Consider the following 21972-nt stretch of genomic DNA (forward strand, 5'->3'; position numbering starts at 1 on the left):
CAACTTGAAAAATCAAATATTATTTGAAGGAGACACATCTAAAATTACAATTGACTAAACAACTTAAAAAGGTAAGTGAACCAAAAAAGTGGAAAGTGCTCCAACCACCACTAGGGGGCAGTGTTGCCTGCAAACACAGCAATATCAAATTTTAAGCCAAAATATTTAATACAGATTTTTCTAGAGATGGTTTGAATTAGAAAATAATTACATTAACAGATTATTTTCTATGTGGCCAAGAAATAACAACGTACATTAAAACATACAATAGAAGCATATTAACAAAAGCCTAATAGAAAACTTTATCAAGTGTTTGAACAAAAAAAAAAAAAAAAAGGAGAGAAAGTCAAGGCAGCTATTTTACACAACAGAAGCACCAAGTGCATTTTTCGAGATGTTTGGGGTTGTAATTAACCCAAGGTCAGAGTACAGCGTTGCAGAGACAGCCTCTAAAAGGTCGCAATTACTTTGCAGACTTAGAAAAAGCTACTTGCACCTTTAGTCCATTAGAGTATTGGGAATTCCGATGCAGAGTCAGACTGTATTTTGTTTCTAACCTAAAGTCTAACAGCCAAACTGGAATGAGTGCTGGACTGGCAACAGAAATCCCTTCGTTCCAGTTAACCCAATATTACAAGGTAGATACTCCGTCGTCAACCTTCCTCACGTTACGTCTGTTTAAGTGCTTAGGGCAGACACTGGGACTGGAAGCAGAGCATCTACGAGGAGGCTCTTTTCTCCTCGTACCGGGACTCATAGACCTCCATGGGCGGGCAGGTGCACATGAGGTTCTGGTCGCCGTAAATGTCATCGATCCTGGAGATGCTCGGCCAGAATTTGGTCTCGGGCCTGATGAAGGGCTGCGACATGAAACCAAGGAGGAGCAGTGAGAAGCCGGTGGTCATCATACAACCCAGTACAAACCTCTCACAAGGCTAGCAGGGTTAGCCAACCCCAACTTCAATCAGTGAAGAGGTCGCTCACCAAGGGGAAAGCAGCCAACTCCCTGGAGTAAGGCCTGTCCCAGTTGGAGGAGGAGATGCAGGCCAACGAGTGGGGCGCCATCTGCAAACCAATGCATGTGAGGACCTCAGGTGGTACCAGACTCAGCGAGTCAACCAGCATCATCGGGCCGGCCACTTACTTTGAGTGGGTTGATGCGGGAGTCCACCCTTCCCTCTTCGATGTCCGCGACCTCCTGCCGGATGCCGAGCAGAGCGTCGCAGAATCTGTCCATCTCAGCCTTGTCCTCCGACTCAGTCGGCTCGATCATAAGGGTTCCAGCCACTGGCCAGGACATGGTGGGCGCATGGAAGCCTGGGCACCAGCACAGGACAGTCAAAGCCCTATCACTTATAGCTAAATCCAACTGAATATGATGCATAGTAAAGCAACACTGTGGCCTCAAAGCTCTCATAATGAACCTGGTCCTTAGGCCTAATGTGACCTGCCTACCATAATCCTGCAGCCTCTTTGCTATGTCGACAGCCTCAATATTTGCTGTCTTCTTGAATGGCCTCACATCCAGAATGAACTCGTGAGCCACAAAACCTGTTCAGACAAACACGAGGTTGAAGTCACACTAGCTGGTTACAAGTGGAAGCATAAAGGTCAGTGTCTGCTACCTTTCCTGCCTCTGTAGAGGACTTTATAGTGACCTTCCAGCCTCTTGGCCATGTAGTTAGCGTTGAGGATGGCCACCTCTGTCGCATGCAGCAGTCCCTTGGATCCCATCATCTAAACACAGGCGTGACATCACTACTAGACAGGAGCTGCTAACGGTCAGAGACGCATCACTCTGACGTGTGCCAACCTTGATGTAGGCCCAGGAGATGGGCAGGATGGCACTGGAGCCCCAGGGGGCGGCGCTGATTGTGCCCAGCGAGCTGCTGCTGTTGACCGACTGCATGGAAACCACAGGGTGGCTCGGCAGGAACGGGGCCAGGTGGGCCTTCCTGAAGACGAGCAGAGGAGGAGCGTTGAGAAACACGACTTCTGCCCCAGAACCCGGAAGCTCTCGATGTCGACACTCAGACCAGCTACGCTTTATACGCTCTTACACTCCGATGGGTCCCATGCCGGGTCCTCCGCCTCCATGAGGGATGCAGAAGGTCTTGTGCAGGTTGAGGTGAGACACATCAGAGCCATAATCACCAGGACGACACAGACCCACCTGCACAACAGCCCAATGGAGGAACATTTAGCATCTGCATATTAGTAGAGATCAAAGGTTGTTTATTTACAGCACGATTCTGCATTATCTCTAAACCTTTATCCTGTCTGTAGAAGGTAAAACATGCAGACAGGGTTGAGTCTGTGCAGAGTACGTGACGGTTCGACCCACCTGTGCGTTCATGTTGGCGCCATCCAGATACACCTGGCCGCCGTTCTCGTGAATCAGATCGCACACGTCTCTGATGTGCTCCTCAAACACGCCAAAGGTGGAGGGGTAGGTGATCATCATGGCCGCCAGGCTCGCCTTGTGCTTATCCACCTTTGAGGAGGGCCAGAATAAATGGAAGGGTTAACACATGTGAGTCTCACACGTCTCATAGCATTAGAACAGCCTCTGACCAGGGCTTTGAGATGGGCCAGGTCGATGTTGCCGTCTTTGTCCACCTCCACCACCTGAACCTTCATGCCAGCCATCTGAGCACTCGCCGGGTTGGTGCCGTGGGCCGACTTTGGGATCAGACACACCTGGGAATAAAAAGGAGCATAAGTAAACAGAGTGAAGCCAAACACAATAGAAAATGAGCCAGAAAGAGGATATTGAATTTCAGGTTGTGTAATTCATAGTTTTATAGAAAAAAACATGTTTGTTTAATATTAAATGTTGCAAACAGACCTTTACGATAAAATAAATTCTAAAATCTGTCTGGGTTTAAGTGAGGTTACCAATTTAAAATCATTCATAGAAAAGGAGCAGGGTATCGACTATTTGTTTGATAAAAGCTACACCATGAACCAACAGCACTGACACTAATGACTAACCTGCCTGCAGGTCATTAATTGATCCGATCCCTTATTAGGACGAGTGTGACATTTTGAAGCGTAGTCACGCAGGGGCACTGGGGCCCTTGGCCCTGCATGTTGGGCAACACTGGGAGTGACTCTCCGTTCCCAAAGTCTTAAACCTCCAAATATGGAATCTTAAAAAGCAGGTGGCCTATAGTGGCACCAGAGCGTTTTCAGCCCCTTTGTACAAACAGTCAGTTTGGACCTTGACTGTTTCAAGGGATCAGGCCACTATCTAAGATGTGCTCATGAGAGGAAAAACAAAGGCCATGTTACAGGGCAGGAAGAAAAGGCTTGAGTCAGCCAGTCCTTAATCTGAGGAGGCGTCTTATCTCAGAAGGAGTCTCTGGTCCAACTTCACCTGCTGCCAAGGTGCAGGGAGAGGGGAAGCGATCAGCAGCTCTGACTGCAGAACCTGCTGGGTGCCAACACTGGGATCCGGCAGAAGCCGGCATGTTTAACCTTGATAAAGGCTCCAGGTTCCTCAGGTCGACCCATTATCTCGTCTGTGAGCGTCTGAGGCGGATGTCTGAAACCTGGTAATCTGTGATGGTAAAGTCATGCGTAGCAGACGGGACCAATAAAGCTGACTGATAGGGCTCATTGTGTGGCTTATGTGCTAATGCTGCTTATTAATCTCCAGCAGGAGAAACCAGTGGTGATAAATTGCCTTTACATAACAGCCCAGTAACTGCTCATAGTGAAGTGGGCGAGTTTCTCAGCAGTACGGTTATTTTTATTTCATTCAATTTGTGAACACGATGACTCGTTTTTTTAATTCTCATTTCTAAATAAAGAGAACCCAGCTTTGATGGTGACATTCCTGTTTGATCACCGTGTGTTGGCAACAGAATCAGGGTCATTGAATCCTGCTAAACATCAGACTCACGCCGACATGACCTCAGTCTGATTCAGTCTCTGACACTTACGCTTCTCGAGCTCTCTCCCTTCGAGTTCAGGTAGGCTTTTATAGCAGCCAGGCCGGCATATTCTCCCTGAGCACCGCTGGAAAGCAAACACAGCGTGAGCAGGTCAACATTGTGTGGACGGTGGTGTGTAACAGTGACACGCTACCACGGGCTCTCCAGCCGCGATGAGACTCACCTGTTTGGTTGGAAGGAGATCTTGTCGTAGCCCGTCACCTCACAGAGGTCCTTCTCCAGCTGCTTGAACAGCTTCTGGTAGCCCTCAGCCTGATCCAGAGGCACGAAGGGGTGGATGTGGGCGAACTCCCTCCAGGTGATGGGCTAAAAGCAGCAGAGGGTGATTCAGGCAGGAGGAAACACTTCCATGTGACAGAAACCTGTTGGTCCACTCACCATGAGCTCGGAGGAACTGTTGAGCTTCATGGTGCAGGAGCCCTGAGGAGGAAAACAAGATTCATCTCTGATATGCACCGTTAGAATCCCAACATCATCATGGTGTGGTACTTGAGATGGAACCAACCAGTGGTATCATGCTGTGCACCAGGGAGATGTCCTTGTTCTCCAGACGCTTCATGTACCGAACAATGTTGGTTTCAGAGTGATAACTGGAAAAGATGACTCACATGTTCATTTGAAAACTGAGCATTTTATTTTAAGGCAATAGAGCTGAAGAAAAACAACAACAACAACAACAGGAATCTGCTTATTTATACACGATCAATAAAAACAGGCTGAGACACAGTCTTGTTTAAATTTTTGCAAAATGTTTATGAACGAATACCGAGCATCAATGCCTCCATATTTAAAATGCTGGACTGTGTCTGAGCTCTATTTAGGCCATGCTCCACTTTTGGTGCCAATAAAAGGCTTGTGTAGTCACTAAGGTTCTTAATTTTCCAAATACTAAATCTGTGTCTGCCGCAGAAAGGATTAGTTTAAATGCTTTAGCACGTTTAGTTCCTGGTCTATCAGGAACAGCAAAAAAAAGAATTTCAGGCCGACATTAACGCATAACAGCAATATAGGCAGAAATAAGGAGCTATGTTATGGATCGCCATCACTAGCTTGTACTGCAGCTCGGGTCGATTCCTGACAATCTCTAAAGCCTGAATCTTGGCATTTGTAGCCCAACAGGCTGTAAAGATAAGACGGACTTATGTTTATTATGTTATGTGAAGTTCTTATCGCCGGTCGTGTGATAAGATCCTACACGTGTTGCAATGCCCACCTGTTAAACACCTGGTGTGTGAGGAACTTGCTCGTCCTCTTGAAAGGACTTCCCAGGATTCCCTTCACCCGCTCACCCATCTTCTCAGCAATGAGCTCCTGGACAAGGTTCCAGACAACAATTCACGCTAAAGCTAAGCACACAAACCCAACGAGAACGGCAGCTGATGAACCAACATACAGCTGAGGATTCACAGCCAAAGACCCACAGCAGGTCGTCCAGGTCCCTCTCCGTCACCGTCTCGTCCAGAGAAACGCCCAGCTGCAAGAAACAAGCTCAGCTTTGAATACGAGCGTCGCCCTAAGACGTGTAACGATGAAGCCAGCGGCTTCGCGCTCACCACTCCCTCAGAGAAGACTCTCAGGTTGATCTGCCGCTGCACCGCTCGCTCCAAGATGTCTTTAGCCGCGACGCTGCAGTTGATCTTCAGCGTATCGAAGAACATCTCGCTGAGCAGCCGGTGTCCTGCTCTTTTCAGGCCTGAAACCAAACAGGTGATTGAAGTGAACAACACAGTGGGTCAGAACATTATGGCCCCGTTACAAGCTTGGACCGAGTGATTCACCTTCAGCGAGGATCAGGGCAGCGTTGTGCGTCCGCTCCGCGATGTGTTTGAGTCCTTGAGGCCCGTGGTACAGTGCGTACATGGCAGCCATGTTGGCCAGCAGAGCCTGGAGGCACAGATCGCGTGAAGGAGGCACAGATCGCGTGAAGGAGGCACAGATCGCGTGAAGGAGGCACAGATCGCGTGAAGGAGGCACAGATCGCGTGAAGGAGGCACAGATCGCGTGAAGGAGGCACAGAACGCGTGAAGGAGGCACAGATCGCGTGAAGGAGGCACAGATCGCGTGAAGGAGGCACAGAACGCGGCAGCGGTTCAGCCACGACGGACAAATACGGACCTGCGCGGTGCAGATGTTGCTGGTCGCCTTGTCCCTGCGGATGTGCTGCTCTCTGGTCTGCAGAGCCAGGCGATACACCTCCTTACCAGCCGCGTCCCTGAAGGGGAAGCCAAAGGTTGGTTTCACATGGCGCTCCCACCAGCGGCCCATTGACCCGTGCGTGTCACCAGCGCCTCACCTGGTGACGCCGACCATCCTTCCGGGCATCATGCGGACCAGGTTGTCCTTGACGGCGAAGAAGGCGGCGTGGGGGCCGCCGTAGCACAGAGGAACCCCGAACCTCTGGGAGCTGCCCAGCGCGATGTCCACGCCGAACTCGCCAGGAGGACGCAGCACGCAGAGGGCCAGCAGGTCCGTGGCGCAGCAGGCCAGCGCCTGCGCAGGTGAGCGGAGGCGCGGTCACGTGAGGCCGCGCTGGGCTCCGGCGTGACCCCCCCCCGTGGTAAAAAGGCTGCATGAGCGCGGCAGTGCCTCACCCCTCCTTTGTGAGCGCGGTCCACCAGAGCGGAGAAGTCTTCCACTCTGCCGTCGGTGTCCGGATACTGGAAAAGGACCCCGCACACGTCCTTCCCGCTGAAGTCCATCTCATGAGGCAGCTTCAGAACCGTCTGGACTCCAATGTAGCTGCAAGAGAACAAAGAGGCTAAAATAACGCTTCACCTGCAATGGTGTTTTTTATGAGGACCCATGGTGTGTGATCTACTTGGCTCTGGTCTGCACCACAGCGATGGTCTGCGGGTGGCAGCGTGGGTCAATGTAGAAAGTTCTCCTTTTGTTTTGTCTGTGAACCCAAAAAAGAAAGGCCGGGGTAGTTTTGCTGCTGTAAAACCTGAACATGACGGTCATCGTTCATTCATGTTACGCTGCTACGCAACACGCCGGCGGCGCCTTCGTACCGGTGGCTCAGCTGCATGGCCTCGGCGGCGGCCGTGCCCTCGTCCAGCAGCGAGGCGTTGGCCACGGGCATGCCGGTGACGTCACAGATCATGGTCTGGTAGTTGAGCAGCGACTCCAGGCGGCCCTGCGACACCTCGGGCTGGTAGGGCGTGTACTGGGTCACCCTGAGGAACAGAAGCGTCACAAACGGCCCGCGGGTGTCGGGGCACAGCCTCCGGCGCCACTCACCAGCCGGCGTTCTCCAGGAGGTTGCGCTGGATGGGCGGCGGCACCGAGCAGTTGTAGTAGCCCATGCCGATGTAGGAGCGCCACACTTTGTTCTGGGAGGCGATCTTGTGCAGAGAATCCAGAACCTCGTTCTCGCCTGTAAAAGATGAAACCAAAGACAATGTTTGAGCCAGTTAATCTTTAATGTGATTTCTTGCCGTCTCTCTTCCAACCTGCAATAATACGTGATCACTAGTAGAACATCTACTTCCATGGTTTAAATCAATTAAAAGGGCAACTTTATAGCGACTTCCATGACTTTTGTCTCAACTTGATAAGGTAACTTAATAACTCAGGTCCCTAATTCACTACAGTAACTGCAATCCAGTTTCTCAATTAGAAAATAAATAAATAACCTTAAACATATCCCAGCATGCATTTCACCTATGTACAAACAAGAGATGTGCCAAGTTGTCCAATTACAATTAAGGCTGCAAGTAGATCCATGTTGTGACCCGGCAACCGTAGTGCTCTCAGCCAACTCTTCACCTCTTCTCATCCTAAATAATAATAAAAGGGGGGTTGTTCCTTTAACCTCACGCCCCACCGCTTGCTGTGAAGCCACTCTGCCAGTGCACAACCAGCCTCAGATTCCTCCAGCCCTCATGGCTGCCTAGCAACTCCAGGGAATGGACAATACCGCCCGTCTGACCCCAAAGCCCCGACTACTGTGCTTTCGGAGAGTAAAGACACATGCAGTCATCGGTGGCGAGAAGTACAGCAGCCAGAAAATGCGTTTTCACAGCTCTGACGACTGTGAGACTGACAAATCTGTTCGGAGCTGCTGAATCAGACAAACAGAACGGAAAGACCAAAGATCATCAGCAGGTTCAGGGTGAGCGATTAGTGTGCGTTTGTGTGGATGTGCGAGGGTTTGTGTCATGGAGGAGCGCTTTCCCATGGTCCCCCGAGTTCTACAGGGCTGCAAAAAAAGCCCGATTCAGAAGCATCCAGGAGGTCTATTGTTGAGCAGAGAATCCCTCGCTGGCGTTGCAAAGCGAAGCCCCTCCAAAGCTGAACAAGCAGAAAAGCAGCACGGCCTCCAGTCTGTTCCTTCAGCTCGGCTTGTTGCGTTATGAGAGCCGACAGTCAGAGGAGGGGGTCAGCGTGTGACCCCCGCACATCGCCTCGCACAGCACCTGACGATTACGCCTCCAAAGCCTCAACTTTCTACAGACCAAAGACTTTTAATGTCAGGGGACTCAAACACACGGCTACCGCTTCAGTCGTCTGATTTGTTTAAGCTTTAGATTTATCAAATCTGAATAGTGCTGTAGGTTTATAGAACAAAACTCTGTAAATAAGGCTTTGCATACAATCATCACTTACATGCATGTGTGCAAATAGTGATAGAGCTGAATACATTCATCATTATTAAAATAGATTCACTGATTTTAGTCCTTCAGACTTAATTTATTCGTCTGTCAACGGGCTTCCAGTTGACAGAGCCTGGGATTGTGCTCAACACTAAAGCGTTCATCCAGTCACTGCCTTAATCTTTCCCATTGTGTGCTGGTGAGCCGCTGTAAAAAGCCCCCCCGCTATTGCGTCTCTAGAGCCTCGGGAAAACTGCGCAAAGCAAACTCGTGCAATGAGAAGAGCGCGCGGTGCGACGAACAAAGGGAGAAACGTGCAGACGGAAAACATACCGGAGTCACCTTATTAGGAAGCCCCTCGGCTGTGATGTAATGTGAAGGCTATAACCAGATTGAACTGGACTTGGGACCGGAGCTCAGGGCTAAACTTTACACTCCACTTGCCATCCTATGAGCATCGGCTTCCCAACAGGAGATTGGTGCCGCTCGCCGAGTTTCGCAAAAACAACTCCTAATATGTTCAAAGGAAGACTTGACCAGGGAGCGCCGTCCAGGGCGCACAAAAGAGGCGCAACCTACATTTCAGCCACTCGCTTGGCTTCATCCAGCGCCTGCTTCGCGTGGGAAAAGCTCACAGTGGGAAAACGTCAACAAAAAGCAGGATGGGGGTTTCAAATCACACTTGTTATTTTGAAATATATTCAGTCCCGTTACATCGAGCACGCAACAATGAAACTGCGTGCACAAAAACACCTTACATCGATGACGAATGCGTTCAAATAAAACTTACACACTGGATCGTCCATTTTCATACTCCGCTGCATACGGATGGAGACTGGAACTGTGTTCTCAATCAACTGGTCGATCGACTGTGAAAGATACACATTTTAAAAGCGTTTTTTAAAAAAAAGGCACGTATCAACATGCGGGCACGAACACGCGGCTTCAACGCTTACCTCGAGTCCCAGAGCATCCAGCATTTCCCTCTTCTCCCGCTCACCTGGACCAATGTGCCGCTCCGCGAAATCATCGTGTCTGGGCAGCAGTCGCTCTATCTGCCTGGAGGCGGCGGCTGCGGACGTCCTCAGAGCGCGTGCTGCCGTGCTCACGGATGCCCCGCAGCCGCGGACCCTGCGCTCAAGTTTCCAGAGCACGCGGCTGCTGTCGCTCAGACGCCGGAGCGGTGCGCCGGGATGCAGCGACTTGAGGAGGACCCCCCAGGAGCGCGCGCAGCTCTGCATCTCCGAGCAAGTTCGCGAGTCGAGTGTGCCGAACGAGGTGGAGCGCGTTTGCTGCCTGTCTGCCTGTCTGTCTGTCTGCCTGCCTGTCTCTCTGCTCGCCCGTCTGCCTTCCTTCCGTCCCCTCCTGTGGCCGGGATGCGCTCCTTGCGGCACAGTCTGCCAACTCCTTCAAACTGCTGAGTTTATACAACGGCACAATTGCACAAGCGCGGACCAATCGCGGCGCAGAGGCTGCGTGACGCAATGACGAGCCCCGGTCAAACAGCTGCTGGACCTCCCCACGTGCCCGGCGTCCACTGAACGGGAGGAGGCCTGAACGCTCGGGTGTGTCTCCGCCGGGTTTCAGCAGCAAAGCCCTACTGGACCCCGAACCCTCGGACTTTAACCCACTCCACCGTGTGAAGAAAAGCGCCTCTGGCCACTTTATCAAACACATGCAGCACCTCTGGTTTTAATGCTGTCAGAAAGGTGATACTGCTCATCACAGTGGGTGGAGCAGGTGACGCGTTTCCTTCATAAACAAGGTGACAGCTCATGGCATCACTATGTGCCTGGCGTGGATCCCTTTCAGAGACTGTACGGACTGAACTGTTACAACACAGTGCTGTTGTGTCTCTTCCTGTGTGCCTGTTTTTATCGTAGACAGAAGCTCTTAGCGCTGATGAGGTCAGAGGTCAGGGGTCATTACCCACACCAGCAGAGTGCAGGAGCTCAGGAGGTGGAACGCTGTTTTTTAAAATTGTTTTGAAATGTCCACGGGTCAAACTCTGAAGCCTTTTTGACATAATTTTCCCCTTTAGCAGAGGAAGTGTTAAACACACTGACATATCAAGCTGTGGGCGGCTTGTTTGTGGTTCCGTTCCCTCCTCTTTGGATTTGCTCAGGCTGCCAGTAACATGAGTGGTGATTTGTGGTTGCCAGTTATTTTGCTGCAGCTGCTTTCAAACATGAGTCAGCCTCAAAAAAATGGGAACAAAACATGTTTATACCTGAACAGCAGGGAATTTAATGTTCTGTTCAAATACACCACCACTTCTGTATTATGTTTCCTAAGAAACCTAAAAATGGAAACCAACTAAAACCATCCCTGCAGCTCATAGATGAGCTGTTTACTCATCAGATCAAAGTCTTATTAAAACCATCCAATTAGTAGAAATATACAGTACTAAATGTTCTGTTTTCTTTCTACAAGATAGGTTGAAATTAGGTCAGAGCCAAAAACCACTTAATATGAGAAGCTATAGTAACTAGAAAAAGTAATTTCTCGAGAAATTACGTGGGAGAGCTGATCTGCTGCCGCAACGATGACAAACGCTGATTAAGCTGCTGACGTCAAAAAGTTGACTACGTCCAAAAGTTGACTACGGCAAAACGATGAAAACGAGAAAACGATGACAAAGATTAAAACGATGACAAAAGATGGCGATTAAAAAGATGATGATTAAAAAGATGACCAAGGTCATACTAAGACAAGATTAAAATATGACAATGACTCAAAAGTTGACCAAGGTAAAAAGATGTCAAAGATTAAAAAGTTGACCAGAGTGCATTGTTGACAATCATAAATAAGCTGACTATCTTTTTGATTTGAAGAAAGTATTTGTAAATAATTACCTAACTGTGTAATAGTTTAATAACTAGTAGAAATTTACTAGTCAGAAACGAAAGTCTTGCCATTTAAGGTAATAAATTACATTGGTGCTTTTATTTTGAAAGGATTTAGAGGTTGTGTGTGGGCGATTACTAAACTATAAAATAGTCATTAGATAGTCATAATTTATCATTTAATAGCAACTATAGCCCTATTAAAGCAAAAGATTTAGATTTAGCCCTTTCAGAATAAAAGCACCCTAATAAGTTTGAGTGGCTATTTACTGAACTCTAAAGTAATCTCTATAACGATTGGCAAGTATTCAAAACCACAAATTTTCTAATCAATCTTGCCATTAAAGGTAATAAATTGTAATTAGTGCTTTTATTTTTAAAGGATTTAGAGGAAATGTGTGGGGGTAATAGCGTAACTGTCAATTAGTCTTTAAATAATCATAATTACCCATTCAAAGGCAAAAACAGTGCAGTTAACGCTAATAATTGGCATTGGTGCTTTTATTTTGAAAGGATTTAGAGGAAGCATGTGTGGGTAATTACTAAACTGTTAATCTATCTTTTAAAAAGTCATAATTACCCATCTAAAAGCAGAAATACTGCTATTAAAGCTAATTATTTGGCTTGGTGCTTTTATTTTGAAAGGATTTAGAGGAAGTGCGTGCTTAATCACTACACAATCCAATAGTGTGGTTGACTAATCAGTAACAAGCATGGAACTGCTCTGTACACTGAGCACTGAGACAAAAGGCGGGAAAATCAGGCTCACTCTGCTCTGTAAAAAGCAGAGTTTCACACTGTATAAACAGGCTTGTTCCAGCTAAACCATGATAGTTATCACAAAAATCATTTCATTTTACGAGTCCCAAGGCTTCAATGAGCAAATGGTGTGAATTTTATGTTTAAGGACAAAAGCTTGTAGCCACAGTGGCAATTTCAAAATACGTCTCCTCTGTTTTTCTCCCCAGACGTCTACCAAAAATTATCATTAGAGTCAATGGGAGAATTTCAGGATCTCTCTGCACTTTGAGGTCGATAGCGACTAAAGTATAGGTCTGAGAGTATAGCCAGACAAATCATTAGAAAGAAGACAAGTATGACTACCATTTAGTGAAGTAATTACGTTGATAGAGTAAAAATTGTGGCTGTAGTGACGAGTTAGAGACAGAAGTTCTGTCTTAAAAAAGCGCACCTTCTCACTGTAGCTGTGACATCACGCACTCTAGCAGACGCAATACACACTAATGGAAAAGCTGAAAATGTAACAAAAACCACACCATATTTAAACGCTCACAAGTCGAAAACTATAAAATATACAAGGACGCTGATTTACACGGAGAACGCTGAAAGATGATAGACGCTTTTGACGTTGAAATGACGTTTCTACGCCAAAGTATGACGATGACAGAAGCTGACGAAAAGAGGCAAGTTGACAAAAAGTTGAACGATGATTCCCATAGACGACCATTATAAAACAACGACGAAAAACGTTCAATAACGTTAAAAGTTGAAAAGCTGAAAACGTGAAAAGTAATAGCCCCCATCTCCTAAAGACGACACACGTTTAGAAAGTTGAACGGCGATTCTACGACGAAGCGTTGAGACGATGAAAGCGACCGAAAAACGGGGCGAAATAATAATAATAAGAAAAACTAGAAAAAGCATTTCCATAAGAAAATGCAGAGTGAATGCTTCCAAGCTGAAAATATTCCTGAAGAGTTGCTGAAAGTAACTGAAACATTTAAAACAGATGAAATAGCTCAATCATGTAAAGCATAGTTGAATGTATCTAAGGAGAAATAGGAATTGATTAAACAGTGCTGAATATTTGCAGAAGAAGCTGAAGTAATTGAATTTCATATGGAGGAAATACGAAAAAGATTTGCTGAAATTAACAAACTGCTCAAAATCAATTAATAATTTGTTGAATTATAGCCAAATGTATCAAAATGGCTAAATATTGTAATTAAATAGTTTTGATTTCAAGAGCTTAATGAGTAGCTTAACATTTTGGAAATATTTAATACGGCTTAAATTTGCTTCAGAACAAGTATTTGGATTTAAATTGATAAAAGTTAAAGCTTTGAAGGAAGTGTGTGCAGATAATTGCTGAACAGTAGACTTATTGCTGATTTACAATTGACCATTCAAAAGCAGAATTTATTCTATCAAAGCAAAAAAATTGGTTTAATGCTTTTATTTTAAAATGATTTAGAGATGTATGTGTTTATAGCTAAACTTTAAAATAGTCTCATTACCTGTCACAATTACCCATTCAAAAACAGAGTTTATGCTATTAAAACTAAAAATTTGGATTGGTACTTTTATTTTGAAAGGATATCGAGGACACCTGTGCAGGCAATTTCTAAACATTAAGATTGTCTTATCATCTAGTAACAATACACCAGCTGAACGCAGAAATATTGCCCTTTTTAGCTAAAGATCTGGAATGGGGCTTTTATTTTGAAAGGATTTGGAGAAACTGTGTGTGCAGTATTTTAGTCTAAATAAATAGTCATAATAAACCTGTTGGAAGCAGAAATATTGCTATCTTTAGTTAAAAATCAGGATTTGGGCTTTTATTTTGAAAGGATGTGGGGAAGCTGTGTGTGCTTAATAGCTAAACTGTAAAACAGTCACAATAACCAGTCACGATTACCCATTAAAAAGTATAAATAGTCCTATTAAAGCTAAAAATTTGGATTGGTGCTTTTATTTTAAAAGAATATGGAAAATGCCTGTGCAGGTATTTGCTAAACAGTATATTAGTTTAAATAACTAGTCATAATACACCTGTTGAAAGCAGAACTATTGTTATCTTTAGCTAAAGATCAGGATTGGGGCTTTTATTTTGAAAGGATGTAGAGGGGCTGTACGTGCTTAATAGCTAAACTGTAAAACAGTCACACTAACCAGTCATGATTACCCATTCAAAAGCACAAATAGTGCTATTAAAGCTAAAAATCTGGATTGGTGCTTTTATTTTGAAAGGATTTAGAGGTTGTGTGTGAGTAATTACTAAACTATAAAATAGTCATTAGACAGTCATAATATGTCATTCAATAGCAAGAATTGCCCTATTAAAGGAAAAAATTTAGGTTAAGCCCTTTCAGAATAAAATCACCCTAATAAGTGTGAGTGGTTATTTGCTGAACTCTAAAGTGTCTCATTAACGATTGGTAAGTATTCAGAACCAGAAATGTTCTAATCAATCTTGCCATTAAAGGTAATAAATTGTAATTGGTGCTTTTATTTTGAAAGGATTTAGAGGAAACGTGTGGGGGTAATAGCATAACTGTCAATTAGTCTTTAAATAATCATAATTAACCATTCAAAGGCAAAAATGGTGCAGTTAAAGCTAATAATTGGCATTGGTGCTTTTATTTTGAAAGGATGTAGAGGAAGCATGTGTGGGTAATTACTAAACTGTTAATCTATCTTTAAATAGTCATAATTACCCATCTAAAAGCAGAAATATTGCTATTAAAGCTAAATATTTGGCTTGGTGCTTTTATTTTGAAAGGATTTAGAGGAAGTGTGTGCTTAATTACTACACAATCCAATAGTGTAGATGAGTAACCAGTAATAAGCATGGAACTGCTGTCTACACTGAGAATCAGGAGTTTGACCTGTCAGTGAAATCTGCAGCTGCGCCGTCGCCATGGAGACGAAAGGCGGGAAAATCAGGCTCACTCTGCTCTGTAAAAGCAGAGTTTCACCCTGTAAAAACAGGCTTGTTCCAGCTAAACCATAATAGATATCACAAAAATTATTTCATTTTACGAGTCCCAAGTCTTCAATGAGCAAATGGTGTGAATTTTATGTTTGAGGACAAACGTTTGTAGCCACAGTCGCAATTTCAAAATACGTCTCCTCTTGTTTTTCTCCCCAGACGTCTGCCGAAAATTATCATTAGAGTCTATGGGAGAATTTCGGGATCTCTCTGCGCTTTGAGGTTGATAGCGACTAAAGTATAGGTCTGAGAGTAAAGCCAGACACATCATTAGAAAGAAGACAAGTATGACTACGATTTAGTGAAGTAATTACGTTGATAGAGTAAAAATTGTGGCTGTAGTGACGAGTTAGAGACAGAAGTTCTGTCTTAAAAAAGCGCACCTTCTCACTGTAGCTGTGACATCACGCACTCTAACAGACCCAATACACACTAATGGAAAAGCTGAAAATTTAACAAAAACCACACGATATTTAAACGCTCACAAGTCGAAAACTATAAAAGATACGAGGACGCTGATTTACACGGAGAACGCTTATACGTTTCTACGCCAAAGTATGACGATGACAGAAGCTGACGAAAAGAGGCAAGTTGACAAAAAGTTGAATGAACGATGATTCCCATAGACGACCATTTTAAAAAACGACGAAAAACGTTGAATAACGTTAAAAGTTGAAAAGCTGAAAACGTGAAAAGTAATAGCCCCCATCTCCTAAAGACGACACACGTTTAGAAAGTTGAACGGCGATTCTACAACGAAGCGTTGAGATGATGAAAGCGACCGAAAAACGGGGCGAAATAAGAAGAAAAATAAAGAGCGAAGATATCAATAGTGTGAGAGCTGTTCAGCTCTCCCACTAATAATAAAGCTTAGAAAAACAATACAGTGAATGCTTTGCAGCATTCACTGTGATAAAGAGCGAAGATATCAATAGTGTGAGAGCTGTTCAGCTCTCCCACTAAATATTCAGGGATATGTTAAACCAAGGGAATGTTTAGGTAATTTTAAACCAAATTTGTGTTCTGAAGCAAATCTAATAAATAAAATAAAAAAACAGAGGATTTTAGTGTACTGAAGTGGTATTATAGCTACAAGGCTTTCATATGCTGCCTGTTCACATATAGTTGGGATAATTATCATTTTGGAAACAACAGTGGTAACAGAAATGTTCCTATTCTCATAAACACATCTTAAAATCATATCTTTAAACAGCTAAACACATTCCTGCCCTGTGGTTCTGAGGGCTCACCTCCACTCGTCCAGGTCCGGTCCACAGTGAACGGCCCAAGCAGCCTGTTGTTCTCATAATGAGTCAAATGTTTTATTGGACACATGCAGGTCTTTAGTTAATCATGGACTCATCTAGTTTAATCTGAGCATATGGTTGTTTTCCAACACTGAAACACGCTATTTGTTATTTCTGACAGTAAACCTTTTAAATTTCAAGTCTAACATGGCATGAAGGAGTCAGCTGACCCAGCGGTAACATGAGAAAATGATGATTTGTAAACAAACGATTAGATATAAATGTGCTAAGTTCATGTCAGTATGTTACATCTGATCTGAGAAAATAAACACGAGGAGCTCCTGTAAATTTGCTCTAGAAACACTGAACTAAAATATGTATCAACAAACAGGCACAGAGCACACACACACACACACACACACACTGATAATGGTCATTATCAACACTGCGTGATAATGGTAAATAAAAGGAATTACTCTGATGCAGAGCACAGGAGAAAAGGCGAAGACGGTCGTCAGGGTGAAGCCGATATCTCGTCTATTTAATGGGACAATCAGAAACAGAGGCTTTGCCTCAGTGTCTGTGAGATCATGGGTTTGATCGACTCGCTGTGGGAACGGCACCAGTTTCTGATGCACCAGTGTATCTTACTTCCATTTGCTTTGTTGTTCTGTTTCCTCTCCAAGCGGGGGTATCTGTCTCTGACCTGCAGGTGAGTCGCCTACACATCTATAGACTGAACACATGCCACATAGATGAACCCGTTACCGCCCACTGTTTCTGGGGCCGTAGGTACATCTGTGCGTCTCCACCTGCAGGTATGTGTTTGTTTCCGTCGGAGGATGTGTGCTGGCCGTCGTCACAATGGGCGCATTCAGTTTGCTTCCGTTGGTCTCTGCGAGCGCCTTCGTTCTGCTCCTGTGCTCTGTGGACTCCGGTTCCGTACACTCCTGGGCTCTGGGTCTCCAGATGCTGTGGCAAACCTTCTGGCACCTGCTCATACAGTACAGGGAATATTACCTGCAGGAGCCCGTCAGCACCAGGTGCGTCTGCTGATGTTGTCCCATGAACAGACCAAACATAGGTTCTTATCCAGTTTGAGGGTCTAAAGTCAGAATGTGTGACAGTAATTAAATGTTTAAGAATGAGCTTTTACAACTGGGAGCTCCTGAACAGCCACTAAATGGACATTAATGTTTAATATTTGTATTTCAACACTTCTTCTATAATAACTGTCATTTACTGATAATTCTTTTTCTGATCAATGATCCATGTACATTCAGACTGTTTGTGGCCGTTTCCTCTCTGATGCTGCTCACCCAGAGAATCACCTCACTGTCCATGGACGTCCAGGAGCAAAAGGTTCCGCTCCCCTCAAACGCTGCATCCACACAGAGCCTGTGTGCACAGCTTCTCCCACTCATCAGCTACGTCTTCAGTTTCACCTCACTGCTGGGTGGACCTCTGTGCCCCTACAGGCGGTTCGTGTCCCACATGGAGGCACTAAACCTCCATTCCCCACCCTGTCCACGGTCTGTGCTCTTCCTAAAGCTGGCACAGGTGTTCATGCTGGAGCTGCTAAAGCACTGTCTCGTCCGTTTCATGAAACAAAGCACGTGTGATCCCTCTTCCTCTGTTGTCCTTTGTGGCGTCTTGTGGACTTGGGCTCTTGCATTAGTCCTGAGGATCCAGTACTACTCTCACTGGAGGATCAGCGAATGCCTCAGTCACGCAGCCGGGTTTGGCTTCGGGGCAAATTCATGTGCAGACTCCCCGGACTGGAGCAGCATCTCCGATGGAGATTTCTGGACCACGGAGGCATCGACTCGCGTGTCGGAGTTCGCCCGTCGCTGGAACGCCACGACAGCTTCTTGGCTGCGAAGACTCGTTTACATAAGGTGCAAACGTTTCCCGTTGCTCATGACGTTTGGTTTTTCGCTGTGGTGGCACGGTTTACACTTCGGTCACTTTGTGGGGTTTCTGACCTGGGCAGCGTGTGTGAAAGCAGATTATTTTATACACAGACACTTGTACCCACAGCCTTCTGGCGCAGGCCTGAAGCTGCTGTACACTTGTTTATGCTGGATAAACACTCAGATGATTATTACTTTTATTGTTATAGCCGTAGAATTGAGAAACCTGTCCAGCCTGAAACTTCTGATTGTGACATACGTAGGTCTGTTTCCACTCTGTAACATAATTTACTTATTTGTATGTTCTTTTCATGCAGCTGTTTGAATGATATATTTCTTCAACTCAAATAGCTCATGTTTATATATAGTTATGATGTAGTTGGAGAAAAATGGGCTCATTTGTAACAAGGACCACTGCATGTGACTAAGAAACCTCCCACCTCTGCAGAGTTCTTCCATGCTACAGTTGTGCTTCCTCAGCATGTACTCAAAGGAGACTCACCCGTTTCTCATAAAATGTCACGCAAGGTTAATGTCAGTACTTGGCCCATGTGCAAAGGCTTCATAACCAGTGACTTGTGAAGGAAGTTGAACTAGTGACCTGGATATTTTATTTTTCCTCAGTAGATCAAAACATCACAAGAATTTGATTAATGATTTAGGTAACTCTGCCTCTGGTGGTTTGTGAAAAAACTTGTCATTAATGATACACTAGAAGCACATCAGTACATTCTTTAAATCCAAACACTGTGCAACAGCGTGTATGTGATGTAATCTACCAAATACAGTGTGCATTGATTATCTGGCTGTTTCCTCATCCTGTAACAAGGTCTCTTTTCTTTCTTTCCACAAACCGCCAGCAACAATGCCTAAAAATAACAAAAGTCCGAGGTTTCTGTTTGAGACAAATTTCTTCCAGCAGTCTTCTGGGTTGTTGATGTCTACTGAATAAATCTAAGGAAATGAGAGTTCAATGAGAGTTCAACAAACAGCATTCATTTCCACATTTCTACCTACATTCAGTTTATAATTGTAGCTGCTCTTCGGAAGTATGTTCCTTACCTGATGTGTTAGGTGAACGGCGACTGTGGACAGGACAGCATAGTAAGGTAGAGTCTGTTCAGCATTGACCCCAGCCACAACCAGCCCTGATATCATGGCCACAGTGAAGCCACTCAGCCAACGTTTGGTTGTGTCCTGAAACCTCAGTGCAGTAGATTTTACTCCCACCTTGATGTCGTCTTCTTTATCCTAATGATCACAACAGTGGAAACAACCAAGGCCTAAACAATATTGTCATACTTTACAATGTGATTTATTTTAATTCTGGCAGTGGTGAGTGTAAAAGTAGTAAACCATAATCAGTGTATTAAAATCATATGACATTTCTTTGAAATATTTGCTTCACGCCTCTGAAACACTGAAACACAATGTTGGTTTGAAGAAATTCCAGCATTGTACAACCAGCATATCCTCATTTAAATTAACTAACGGGAAATAGCAGTTATTGATAGAAGGATTTTGCTGTATTTAAAACATAATGAACTTTTAGAACCATATGAAGATGAACCAATTAACAATATATTCCCTATGGTATATTTACTAGTGTACAACTTTCATGACAGTTGCCATGCTTTATAACAAGCAGGAATAAACTGTGTTACCTGATGTGCATATATTGTGTCATATATCAATGTCCACATCACCCCTGAGAAATACAGTGGGAGGCACACAGACCAATCACAGGAGCCCTTAACAGCGGCCCAGCCAAGCAGAGCTCCCCAGTTAAAAGTGAGGCCTAAAAAGGAGCAAGAGAGGAAACGTAAACGGTACAGATCTTGTGCTAGCTGACAGAAATGTTAGATGCAGAACATGGTGGGACAACCTTTCACAACACATACCTAACACAAACTGTGGCCAATAAGTGATCCTCTTCATGAGTGGGTAAGTGATGACAAGAGATAGTGATGCTGCACCCAATGCAATGCTGTGAGGAAAGAGAGACTGTGAGTCAAGCAAGTTAAAAAACAGTGCTAAGCTTATTCCTTGTCATAGGAAGGCTCAGGTCATAATATAAACATCAGTGGGTACCTGTAATAGTTTAGACACAAGAGAATCCCAAGTGCAAGAGAGAGCTGCCCTCCTAGGAAGACAAGTGCCTGCCTTTGAGAAATCTCCCCCGAGGCAATAGGTCGACTAGCTGTCCTGGAAACCTTCACAAGAACGTTCAGTGCAGAATTATTTTAATCAAGACAAGAGTACATACCAACAAGTGTGTGTGATTGGTTACATATTTATAATTGAACAAATTAAACACAAAAACATTAAAGAAGATTGCTTAACAGCTAAAATTAATTCACTTCAATCAATTCTTCCATTTAATACAGATAACCTTGCCATTAGAGCTACGGTGTGTTCAGTTTCATATACCTTGGTGTCAAAGTCCTTATCCCACATGTCATTAATGGTGCAGCCTGCTCCTCTCATCAGCACGGCACCTGTACCAAATAAACTGAGCATGCACAGATCTGGGAGGCATCCAGGGTCTGAGGCCAAAGCAATGCTCCATGTACATGGGAGGTACAGCAGCCATGTCCCTACAAGACACACACACACAAAATCACAAATAAGATGATATCATGAATAAAAAATAAACTAGTACAAGTACTTCAACTGAATTATACTGTACATCTATGTCAGATATAAAACTAAACTTCACTTCAAACGATTATACAAACCAATTGGTTTGTCAAGCCGCATCAATCTGAGATATGGCTGGACCGGCACTGGTGCAGAATTTACAATGTTAGCAGCTGAGAAGCCGAATGATCTTCTCCCATGGTTGTGTGTCCTGTGTAATCTGACTGGTGGTCGGTTTGCACTGGGGTCTACTCTCCCCAGGATGTTGGTCTCTGTGTGGTTAGAATGTCGAGTCCTCCCTCCTTCCTTGTGGTGGAAGCAGCTTGGCATTGAGTAAAAGCAGGGTCCATGGTGAATCCTCCTCAGGGCGTTTAGGGTTACGTGGCTGGTCAGCTTGGCTGAGAACATGATGTCGCTCTGATGTCAGGCTAACATCCTTTTCACTCACTCAGTGTCGCCCCTGAACATGCAAATAGAAACACACAGATGTTTGACAATGGCTTTTTCACAGAGCAAGGCTGGTTTGCAACAACAAGCGTTTCTTTTGTGCTGCCGTGAATCAAATACTTAGATGTTCATGAATTGCTGTCTCTTTCAGCTATTTGTGTACGTGTATAACAGTATGTCTGACGTTCGCTAGTAAAGGTGTAAAAGTGTATTATGAGTAGGTTACGCTGATAACCAGATACACGCACATTCAATCAAAAAACTTAGGACTCCTCGTATTTATATCGTCGTTAATTTGTCTTGAAGAGAATGTAGAGTGGCGTAACGGTGAAAAGACTTACATTGTAGGCGGCATTAAAAAGTACATGTTTTTAAAACATACTCGACATTTCACAGGTTACGTTAGAAGCCACTACTGTAGTGTCTTCCTGTTGTGGTGCGAACTGATAATGTTCCGAGGGGAAACAGGGTCAATACGGAACCAATTGAATTACGTTAAACTTGACATCGTAAGTATTCATTATATTTGCTCGTATGTCAATTACGACATTATTCTGCACAATAAGCTGCAGAATTATTTTCGAAATTAAAT

The 21972-nt window shown here is 44.7% G+C and overlaps 3 protein-coding genes across 4 annotated transcripts; 1 reads left to right on the forward strand and 2 right to left on the reverse strand.

Moving 5' to 3' along the window:
• Positions 1 to 144: 144 nt before the first annotated feature.
• Positions 145 to 10177, reverse strand: gldc (glycine dehydrogenase (decarboxylating)). The gene is made up of 25 exons (XM_029164075.3): positions 9511 to 10177; positions 9345 to 9423; positions 7200 to 7335; positions 6971 to 7135; positions 6778 to 6855; positions 6551 to 6698; positions 6253 to 6449; positions 6075 to 6171; positions 5738 to 5843; positions 5513 to 5652; positions 5353 to 5433; positions 5173 to 5270; positions 4465 to 4549; positions 4338 to 4379; positions 4123 to 4265; positions 3948 to 4023; positions 2575 to 2700; positions 2345 to 2494; positions 2061 to 2173; positions 1814 to 1955; positions 1626 to 1737; positions 1456 to 1551; positions 1145 to 1317; positions 985 to 1065; positions 145 to 860 (listed from the first exon to the last, which is right to left on the reverse strand). The coding sequence occupies exons 1-25, from the start codon at positions 9793 to 9795 to the stop codon at positions 720 to 722; spliced, it is 3090 nt and encodes a 1029-aa protein (XP_029019908.1). The 5' UTR covers positions 9796 to 10177; the 3' UTR covers positions 145 to 719.
• A 6027-nt stretch (positions 10178 to 16204) lies between these two features.
• Positions 16205 to 18733, forward strand: mboat4 (membrane bound O-acyltransferase domain containing 4). The gene is made up of 3 exons (XM_029163736.3): positions 16205 to 17092; positions 17199 to 17423; positions 17664 to 18733. The coding sequence occupies exons 1-3, from the start codon at positions 16971 to 16973 to the stop codon at positions 18616 to 18618; spliced, it is 1302 nt and encodes a 433-aa protein (XP_029019569.1). The 5' UTR covers positions 16205 to 16970; the 3' UTR covers positions 18619 to 18733.
• A 148-nt stretch (positions 18734 to 18881) lies between these two features.
• On the reverse strand, positions 18882 to 21844 carry coq2 (coenzyme Q2 4-hydroxybenzoate polyprenyltransferase). Of its 2 annotated transcripts, none has more exons than XM_029163995.3 (8): positions 21722 to 21844; positions 21032 to 21393; positions 20724 to 20890; positions 20385 to 20506; positions 20195 to 20280; positions 19958 to 20091; positions 19356 to 19544; positions 18882 to 19247 (listed from the first exon to the last, which is right to left on the reverse strand). In XM_029163995.3, exons 2-8 carry the CDS (start codon positions 21339 to 21341, stop codon positions 19092 to 19094), a joined length of 1164 nt encoding a protein of 387 aa, XP_029019828.1. In that variant the 5' UTR covers positions 21342 to 21393; positions 21722 to 21844; the 3' UTR covers positions 18882 to 19091. The 2 variants fall into 2 exon arrangements, with proteins under 2 accessions (XP_029019828.1, XP_029019830.1); XM_029163997.2 differs by having other exon boundaries at positions 21629 to 21808.
• Between the last annotated feature and the right edge of the window lie 128 nt (positions 21845 to 21972).

Source organism: Betta splendens, chromosome 9 (genome assembly GCF_900634795.4).
Source record: "Betta splendens chromosome 9, fBetSpl5.4, whole genome shotgun sequence".
NCBI lineage: Eukaryota > Metazoa > Chordata > Actinopteri > Anabantiformes > Osphronemidae > Betta > Betta splendens.